The following is a 9,700-nucleotide window of genomic DNA, read 5'->3' on the forward strand; positions in this document are numbered from 1 at the left end:
CTAACCACTTAGGTCTGATTATACACATCTTACATAAAAGTAGGAAGAAAGAATATTTCAAAATATAAGATCACCTTATCCATTCCACACTAATCATCATCCTCCATATGACAACTGCCTGATTCCCTCCATCAATGCGTAGAAAACAGCCACACGTCCCACCTTGCCTTTTAACACATTACTCTTCCATCAAATGTATAAATCATAATTTAATTCTACAATATTTAATGCTCAAGAGGCTTCGAACAGGATTGGAATTGAAATTTTAATTAGTATTAATGTCCCAATCTCCGGATATATAAAGTTGTCAGCGTTTATTTAATAAAATGAACCTGTCCTTGTCGCTAAAACGGATCTTTAAATCTTTTTAAGATTTGGTAGGATCAGGTAGCAATTTCTCAAATTTAATTTACCAATGGATAAAAACATAGATAAATCAAAATCTTAAGAGGATATACAATAATACTATATAATATACGATCCGTTGACACCATTTAAAAACACATAAACGAGAAACAATTGATACCACCAAATAGGAGCTAATTCCCAAAGCTAGCCTACAATTAGTACAAAGCCTCAGGGAGACAAGGTACCAAAACCCCTTTTGAATTTGGGAGAGCCTGAAAGGACTAGACGGAATTTACATGGTAAAAGAACATGTTTTCAAGTAGAGAATGGATACATTAGCAGTAAGAATGAAGTTAGGATACAGAACCGATAGGGGATCTGATAGGATAATACAGCAACAGAGGATGTGGAGGTGGTTGTGACAGCCATGGCGGTGGGTTCAGCGGCTTGTGTGTTTGCCGTGCTCTGCTGCTCACTGGCTGGCAATGTACCTGGTGATCCATCACTTGGAGGTGCGGGATTCAGCCCTTTACCTTTACTTATATCATCACCTGTAGTTCAAACATTAACAGATGTGTAAGTCAAAGACTGGCTTTGAGTTTGTAACCTATCCTACTAGTTTATCAGAGAAAAATTCCAAAAAATTTATTTTTATTTTTATTTTTTTATTTTTAATTGATAATTATGGAACAAGAGAAATACCTTAGTTTGAAAATATATTTATACTTCTTGGTACACCAACAGCAAACATTTGAAATATAAGATCATAAAAAAGGTAATATTATTATTAAGTCATTTATTTTCTATTCGTTTTACAGATGTTCACATACGATAAAAATGTTCTAAAACTCAAATTTTGATTAAGAGAAAGGAAAAGAAAAAGGGGAAAAAAAAAATAGTTAAAACAAATGTGATCTAAACAGTATCAACCCCATACCATGAAATAACCAATGAATGTGCAGGCAGCATCAAGAAAATACAAAATTAAGCGACTATATGATGAAATGGATATGTTTCAAGTTGATTTCACTAGTAGATCTAAAACCAATTCGGCTATTAAAGAGCTAGAGTCTGGCCTCTAACAGAATTCAAATACAAAAGAAGGGAAAAAGCTATATGCCCAAATCAGCACTCAGCACTAGTGTGTCCACCTTGTCAATTTATCTGATTTTATTCTATTATTTCACAAGCATTTTGAGGTCAACCTGGACCCATAATAGGCAGTTCGATAATTCAAAGAAGAGTAACATTAGAGGCACCATCTAGTCTCCTAAGTTATCTACCAAGTATATACGTGTCATTATTCGATTGGTTTACATATTAACATAACTTAGAAATGGAAAAGTAACCCTTGAAGGAATAAGTGTAAATAAATATAAACTAATCAAATAATGAATGTGTACACTTGTAGATTGCTTGGTGGACTAAATGATGCATACAATCCTTTAAAGAATCATCAATGGCAATTCTTTGAATTCCGACTCTTTAAGTTTTGGATTAAGATTTTTGCTTCTGCTATAACATAGCTAAAGTGTAATTCCAATCTAACCTACAAACTATGCATGTGAAAATGAGATTTGATGCAGATGGTAAGCAAAATTTTTAGCTTAAGCAATTAATGAGCAGAAACAGAGAAAATACTTACAGTTAGACTTGGACCAACCCAATCTTAAATTTTCCCTATCAAAAACCATGCGGTAACCCATCATATAATTTTCTGCAACAGTTGCAACAATTGTGTCACCACAATATCACAGACATGTTAGAAAGATAGAGAGAAGAGAAAGGAGGAGGAGGAATATATTTTAGCCAAGAAACAAAAGATAGAGAGTCGAACTCACGTCCAATAATACCGTACTCATCCTCTGTCTGCAGTAAAGTTAAACAGAATATGACGAATTCCTAAATCACAAAGTCCAGAAATTGAAATTTTGATTATAAGCATGAGTCATAGGTAGATACAGTTTCAAATGATTAAAGGCTCCTCTAGGCTTTAGAAACTTAAAACCATACAAATGATAAACAAAAGAATAACAATAAAGAAAAAAAAAGGTAGCATTGTTAGAGGTGTTAGGCTCATTCAATTATCACTCTGTGAAAACAGTTTTCTATTCCAATATAAATTCTTTGTGCAATTTGAGTTCACATTACATGAGTTTGCTCTGTTCTTGCAAACCACTACTGAGATTAAATTTACGTTTAGGTAAAAGAGAAGTTGATAAGTAGATTCCCTTACCTGATTCGCAGAGTCAGAAAGAACTGGATTTTGGATAAGAAAGCTTTGGTTTGAAGTGAATATGAGTTTCATGGTAGGAATGTTAGGCAACTCCAATGAGCTGTTCCACAACAAAACCGTTACATGTAGTCAACAAATGAGGGAAAAATGAAAAAAAGAAACTTTATCAAAACTCTTCTTAGCTAACTACCTGACATTGTAGCAGTAAGTCCACGGATACTGTTGAGGGCTAATCCTTGTAGCATTCATTTGTTTGTCAAACTGTAATGAAAAAAACAATTACTTCTTCAGCCACATTACAAGAGAACTTATATTTTAAAGAAACTGAAGAATTGAAATACCTCCAAGATGATTGTTTTGTAAGCTTTAGATGGAACATATGTAAAAGAGGAGCCACTGTCAACTAAAGCTTGGAATCCAGTTTCTTGGAGACATGAACTTCCCACACAATATGACTCAACCCCAACAGAATAGGCAATATTACTGAAACAATTAACAGCTAATTGTGAAAGGCATGCTAAGAAAACTAAAAGTGTCTTTGTGGAACTAAAACCAGCTCAAACAAGTTAGCTATTCAAACCAAGAGTGGTTAAACACATAAATGGATAGCATACTATTTTCCCGCTATAGGCAAGAATGGGGTATATTGATGGGTGACAACACCTTCGTCACCAAAGAGAAGTCTCCCAGAACCATTGTCATCAAAACAAAGTGAGAAAGAATTCTGAACCAGTCCTGCTTTGGCAAGCAAGCTCGGAATAGAAATTTCCCCAGGTCCCAATCCCATTACACCATCAGGAGCAGCTCCTTCCAAATATCCACCGCTTTGCTTCCTACCACAGCTGCATTGATAAATATATTAATTAAATAACAGAAATTATTTGCCCAAAACAACAGTTATGAGTGAAACGTAAACACACCCTAAAATGACTGAAGCCTGCACGTAAGTCGGCTTTGCATGTCCACTGCTTGATGCCAAATGTAATTTATCCTCAATTAGAAATCCAGAGCTTGAGGTATTTTCTGTGTTGTACTCTGCAGTATAATGGCAGGGATCCTTTGGACCTTTACAGTTGGTGCTCAATTTGCATAACTGGTGACTGCAAGGTAATTGCTTGCTGGTGCTCGATAACGATGGACTATACTCGCTCATATCTCTATCCTGCATCATTGGTGCCCCAAATACAAGGCAGCACCTGCCAATCAATCACTGGAATTAACTGCTAAAACTGCTAAAATTATTAGCTTATGTAGCAACTACCGCACAAGCCGAACATGGTTACATTAATTCACATATAGACTAGGATATGGAGCTCCATTTTTTGTTTCTTTTTGTTTTCCTTTTTTTTTTTTTTTTATAATTTTAAATTTTGGGTGGCGGAGGGGGGAACGTAGCGTAAAGATATTACGAAAAAATGAACAAAGAAAAAAAATTTAAAAGAAAAAGAAAAACACTTCAACTTATGCAAGAATTCTGTGCATAATCTTGACATCTTTTCCCATACAACTTTATGTCAAGAATCCATTCCATAGCCAAGTTTCGATTTGTTTCAAAATTTGATAACGATAGGATTTCAATACAAGTTGGGCATTTTCAACAGAAAAACTGTATGAATTGGTAATATTTGGGTGTAAATTCAATCCACTAGGCAAAGTTATAAAGTAGACATTGTTTAGTGTCAAATTTCTGAGCCAAGAAAGCGTAATATTCAATGTTAAACTAAGTAGAGCTGGAAAGTCAGGTGGAAAAAGAAAAAAGCATATGACAGATTTTAGAATAAAATAATAACTAAGGTTGGATTGGAGGTGGTAAACATACCAAGGTATTGTAGTAACTGGCAGACAAGGGGGCACATTGTATGCAATCACATGGGACCCAAAGCAAATCACTCCCAGCATCCAATGCAACTAGGAATGAAACATTTGGTGTCCCTATGTCAATCCATGTGTAATGCAACCTGAAATTACGGTCCATTCCCTTAATCTTCTGACAAAACTTCAAACTTCAATCTTAAACAACATAAATAGTATTTTTTAAAAAATAAAAATAAAAAGCTAACAACTTAAATTTCAAAATTAATAAACGGCAAAAATAGAAGGAAAGCAAGGAATTTAACCAAAATTGTTTGTTCTCAATTTTCCATCATTTTCCGACTTACCACACAAACATTGGCCAAAATTTTAACTCACCAATCGAAATCGTTCCCGAAGAAAAGGGTCTCGCTTCCTTCAGAAGGAAACAAAAGGTCGTACTTGGACCCGAGCTTTATCCTTTGCCGGTTCACGTCACCTCTCAGAAGCAGCCTGAAATACTCCAAGCTGTTCCTCTTCGGCCACAGCTTCGCCGAAAAGTTTCCACCGCGACTCGACCCCAACAACGCCTTGGCTTCGTCGGAGAACCTGTGTATGAGCTTCGTAGAGAATGTGAGGGCAACTGAGCCGTTTACTAGGAGACAAGCCATTATGAAAAACAAAGCAAGTGCACGATTCGCCATGAAGAAGAAATAAAGTACAAGTTCAAGCCCTAGCTTTCAAAAATGCAGGTTTCAGACGAAGAACACGAAGAAGCTTTAAAGCTTTTTTCAGCTCAATCTGCGAGTGTGAGTGACATGTTTCGTGAACCACGAGTAGGATTTACTTAAAAAATAAAAAATAAAAAAAAGTGCAAAAGAAAAGGATGCAGTATGCTGAAGTACGCAGGTGAGCGAAATGCGCACCACCGATTCCAATAATGTTTTTCCCGTGAACGTGGCAGATCAGAGAGAGAGAGAGAGAGGCTGTATCGAATTTGGAGATCGAGGCCAGTAGGAGGAGAGAGAATAGGAATTAGCGATGATAATCAAAGTTTTAGGCCACGAAATTATTAATCCGATTAAACAAAAAGTTGCCTATGATGATTGTGATTAGGACCGGTGGGTCCCGCTTCGAGTACGTGGCAAGGTGATTTGCATGTTGTGGTTGGATTTTAATGATTTATATTGTGGACCTTGGGTCTATTCTCTCTCTCTCTCTCTCTCTCACAATCTCGGCCTTTTTGGAGGGAAGTGGAAAAGAGGCAACGCTGGCTAACCATGTGGGGGACGAGAATATGCGAACCACTGCTTTTTATATTTTTAACTCATATATTTGGCTTTTTTTTAGAGTAGACTTTTACACTTTTTTGCTAAACGAGTAGACTTCTACACTATGTTTTAGTTAGCAGATGAAGAAAATTGCAACCTAGTTTTGTAGTTTTCTGCTAAACTTTTCTCATCCATTAATTACACCTTTCGGTTTTCCACCATGTTAGATAAAACGTGTTGTCTTTTTCATACTGCAATGGCTTGTACAAAATAAGAGAAATTGAAAAGAGTGATTTCCTTTTCCAAATATCACAACAAACTGAAAAATGGAAGGTGGATTAATGGAAGAGGCGGCTCTATAAATTCATTTTACAACATTAAACCTAATACTTTCTGTGTGTATAGTTGAATCAACTACATAGGTTTATTCCATGAGTCCTAATATAGAAACAAACACTTCATAATTCTGAAATCGCGCCTATGTTTAGCAACAACAAGCATTTTATAGGTAATTCAAATTTAGACGTTGAGCAAAAAGAACAACACTTTATCTACTAGATCTAGATCATAAGGTATGGTGGTAAAGGGGATAAAGTTTTGTGGCCTTGTCTTTTGAAAAGTTGTAAATACAACTAAACAAACATTTTATATATATATATATATATATATGTTATAATGATATTAGAGATAGAAATATTTGAACTCAGATAATTATTTAAAAATTATAACAATAATGACAATAATAATAATAACAATAATAAATAATTATTGTAAACTATTCATATAAAAATGTATTGAATCATATAACGGTGAGTTTAGGGATATATAAATAACCTAGGTTAAGATGGGCTTTAGTCGATATAGGTTTGCTGCTTTTTTTTTTTTTTTTTTTTTTTTTTACCTGAAATGCTGCTTTTGCTTTGTTGCTTTGTTCACTTACATGCCATAGTGATAAGGATGCGATTTGTGACATGTAAAAGAGATATTAGCATGGAAATTGAAAATAATTTCCATGAGCAATCTCTATTCCATGTGAACTAGAACTGGTGTCAGCTGCAAAAAGTTTGGACAGGCATCAGATCCATAATGAATCGGGCCGGTCCCTTTACTTGGCAGCCCAAAACAAAGAAGCCTAATAACAATAAGCATATGAAAAATGAAAACCATTAAAAGCACGTGAGCTGCACATGCAACAGTAATGACTGATGAGCCCTAAAAATCGCCCACTCTGTCCGCGGTTCCATAGCCACTAGTAGTAGTAGCGGACCTCGCCTCCTCTTCTTCTTCTTCGGCGCAGACGACTTTGGGAGGTGCAAGCAGTAAAAGGGTTCGGACTCCATTTCAGCGTCAATAATGGCGGTGGCGAAGAAGACGGTACGAAACTTTCGCACTTTCTTTCTGTTTTCTTATGCCAAAACGCACTCTGTACCATTTTGGGTCGGTGTTTTCAATGCATATATTTTTTTTGTAATTGCAGAAGAAGACCCATGAGAGTTTGAACAACAGGCTCGCTCTGGTGATGAAGAGTGGCAAGTACACTCTCGGTTACAAGACCGTTCTTAGCTCCCTTCGCAACTCTAAAGGTTTTTTTTTTTTTTTCTTAAACTTCTCTGTTTCTTTTCGCTTTTGCTAATTGTATATTCGAATTCAATCACTTTGTCTACGCTCGAGTTCAACTCTGTTTTTTTTTTTTTTAATAGATTATTAGATTTTGAGAAATGGGTGAATAAAAACGTATGATTGGAAATGCAGGGAAGTTGATAATAATCTCGAACAATTGCCCTCCACTACGCAAATCCGAAATAGAGTACTATGCAATGCTTGCGAAGATTGGAGTTCACCATTATAATGGAAGTAAGTTCTTAGTTAAACAAATTATATCAACCGATGCCAGTATCTTAATCCTCCTTTTTTTTTTTTTTTTTTTTTTTTTTTTTTTTACAGTTTTTGGTTTTTGACCACATTGCTAGATGTTAATATTCCTGTATGCATCTCAAGTAAATCGGAGGGCTAAGAGACTAACTTTTTTTTTTTTTTTTTGCCCCCTGAATTTATCCAATTTGGATGCCCTATCTTCGTAAGGTGATGTTAAATTTTGTTTATATGTGGGGGTTCTACTGGCTGAATATGTTATAAAACTGTAATATGGTTCATGGATTGTATTTTTGGTTGTCACTTGGGGTTAGGCTTTCTTTTGATATCAACTAAAAATACCTTATGTACAAAATACATCCTTTGATGGGACTATTACCTGTTGTGGGAATTTGTCATGGCAGCCTATGTTTAGTAAGTTTCTCTGGGCTGTATCAGAAACCTTGTGTTTGTTGGAATTTGTGATTGTTTTGGCAATTCAATCTTCTGGGCTATTTTTAAATTTTCTGTTAACGGACTTTCACTTGACCTTCCTTTACCAGTTATACTCATTAGTTGTATACTTTTATCTACTTTAAACTTCTATGATAATGGTGTTGTCTTTAGAAATCTATGTCAGTCTGCACTCGCTTTGCTGTCATCTCACATCATATGTTTTGTTAAAGGAGCCAGTTCACTTGATATCAATGAAAAAGAAATTAGCATAGAATAATAGTTTAATGTGGTAGAATCATAATCCTGGAGTGATGTTGTTGCTATGTTGGAATGTAAACTATTATCCTGGAATAATAGTTTACATGTTCTTGGAGGTTTGTTTTCCTTTTTGGCTCTTGGAACATACAATGGGAAGGGGAATAAAAATTTTGAAATATCCCCCTTTAATCTTTGCTCCTCCTACTACATTTAGCCCGTTAGAGATCCTGACATAAGCTAAGCACAAAATTTGTTCTTGTCTACTTGTCTAGCTTTACTCTCTTTTATTTGGCAAGTTCCATTATAACTGATATCATATATTTTATAATGCTTTACTCTCCAGACAATGTTGACCTAGGGACGGCATGCGGCAAGTATTACCGCGTATCGTGCCTGAGCATTCTCGATCCAGGTAAAGTAACAAAAGTTAAATTTGTGTATATATTGAGGTACTTATCGTTTTTCATATGATCTTTAACGAGACATAAAATGAATTTGGCTGACTTCTCACACCTATTATTATCTTGCTTAGGTGATTCCGATATTATCAAGTCCATGCCCGGTGATCATTGAGCGACCTTTATATTTTGTTTCCTTTACTATTTGTTTCCATTGATCTTCTGAAGAAGAAAATTTTTTGTAATGCGATTGCAGATGCTAGATATTACTAATTGTGTGAGCCTGTTTTAAGTGACTTTCTGCATTATTTAATGAAAATCGTTTATTGGTATTTCTAGTATTTTTATTGGTCTTTGATATCTGTTTATGTCAAAGTGAATGGTTGCATCTCCTTAGTTAAATGTTTATGGTACACGTCTCAATTGATGTCAACAGCACTCCATCTTTCTTTTCCATCCAATAGCAAATTACCAAAATATCCGATTTAGAAATTTTTATTTTTTTTTTGGGTGGGTGTTTTGGTAATTTGATCTGGATGGAGTGAGAAGTGTGTTTCCATTGGCTGGTCAAAGGGTGTTGTTCTCTCTCAGCCTTGGGCTGGCTCCTTAGACGCGTAGTATAAGAAATAAATTTGAACACATTGCGTTCAGAATTCGGGGCTTTGGCTTTACGTTATTAATGTTTAATAAAAGTATCACATTATTTATGCTTTATTTACATCATTTTTCTTATATGTCGGAGAGATTTATAGACTATATATAATATGTAAGTAAACTTCATCTTGATTAAAAAGGTTTATTAATATGAAAAAACAGCTATTGGTTGTATAACCTTTTAAATTAAAAAAATAAGTAATTAGAGATGAATATTGTAAAGAAGGTTGGGTTCAATTTTATTCTGCTTAATATGGGGAAAAAAAAGCAATATGGGGGAGTTTTAATTTAATTTATTTTTAACCTGTATTATTATTAAGACACAAAATAATTTAACCGGGATGTGCCTAATCACCAATGATCAACATATGCATGTCATACCTGTAACAGGTTGGTAGAGTGAATATTAATTTTAAGCAAATCTAATAGCAAGATAT

At 34.9% G+C, this 9,700-nt stretch overlaps 2 protein-coding genes across 5 annotated transcripts; one reads left to right on the forward strand and one right to left on the reverse strand.

Moving 5' to 3' along the window:
* Positions 1-432: 432 nt before the first annotated feature.
* On the reverse strand, positions 433-5,421 carry LOC107420961 (aspartic proteinase-like protein 1). 3 transcript variants are annotated; one of them, XM_048475055.2, is made up of 11 exons: positions 5,302-5,421; positions 4,775-5,176; positions 4,404-4,542; positions 3,505-3,746; positions 3,199-3,426; positions 2,926-3,067; positions 2,775-2,845; positions 2,585-2,684; positions 2,190-2,250; positions 1,994-2,065; positions 433-899 (listed from the first exon to the last, which is right to left on the reverse strand). In XM_048475055.2, the coding sequence occupies exons 2-11, from the start codon at positions 5,077-5,079 to the stop codon at positions 664-666; spliced, it is 1,596 nt and encodes a 531-aa protein (XP_048331012.1). In that variant the 5' UTR covers positions 5,080-5,176; positions 5,302-5,421; the 3' UTR covers positions 433-663. The 3 variants fall into 3 exon arrangements, with proteins under 3 accessions (XP_048331012.1, XP_048331013.1, XP_048331011.1); XM_048475056.2 differs by having other exon boundaries at positions 2,190-2,217; positions 4,775-5,391; XM_048475054.2 differs by having other exon boundaries at positions 4,775-5,390.
* Positions 5,422-6,849: 1,428 nt separating this feature from the next.
* Positions 6,850-8,950, forward strand: LOC107422686 (large ribosomal subunit protein eL30). Of its 2 annotated transcripts, none has more exons than XM_025075526.3 (5): positions 6,850-7,020; positions 7,127-7,229; positions 7,399-7,500; positions 8,555-8,623; positions 8,744-8,950. In XM_025075526.3, exons 1-5 carry the CDS (start codon positions 7,000-7,002, stop codon positions 8,782-8,784), a joined length of 336 nt encoding a protein of 111 aa, XP_024931294.1. In that variant the 5' UTR covers positions 6,850-6,999; the 3' UTR covers positions 8,785-8,950. The 2 variants fall into 2 exon arrangements, with proteins under 2 accessions (XP_024931294.1, XP_015887655.1); XM_016032169.4 differs by having other exon boundaries at positions 6,854-7,020; positions 7,124-7,229.
* The last annotated feature ends 750 nt before the right edge of the window (positions 8,951-9,700 follow it).

Source organism: Ziziphus jujuba, chromosome 5 (genome assembly GCF_031755915.1).
Source record: "Ziziphus jujuba cultivar Dongzao chromosome 5, ASM3175591v1".
Classification (NCBI taxonomy): Eukaryota; Viridiplantae; Streptophyta; class Magnoliopsida; order Rosales; family Rhamnaceae; genus Ziziphus; species Ziziphus jujuba.

Bases quoted from the DNA above. Each gene is read 5' to 3' on its own strand.
- LOC107420961 (XM_048475055.2), bottom strand. From the start codon at position 5,079: ATGGCGAATCGTGCACTTGCTTTGTTTTTCATAATGGCTTGTCTCCTA. The intron at 3,427-3,504 runs GTGTGTTTACGT...TTATCAATGCAG, and splicing joins CAGGCTTCAGTCATTTTAGG to CTGTGGTAGGAAGCAAAGCG. The intron at 2,846-2,925 runs GTATTTCAATTC...TTTTCATTACAG, and splicing joins ACAAAACAATCATCTTGGAG to TTTGACAAACAAATGAATGC.
- LOC107422686 (XM_016032169.4), top strand. From the start codon at position 7,000: ATGGCGGTGGCGAAGAAGACG. The intron at 7,021-7,123 runs GTACGAAACTTT...TTGTAATTGCAG, and splicing joins TGGCGGTGGCGAAGAAGACG to AAGAAGACCCATGAGAGTTT. The intron at 7,501-8,554 runs GTAAGTTCTTAG...TTTACTCTCCAG, and splicing joins AGTTCACCATTATAATGGAA to ACAATGTTGACCTAGGGACG.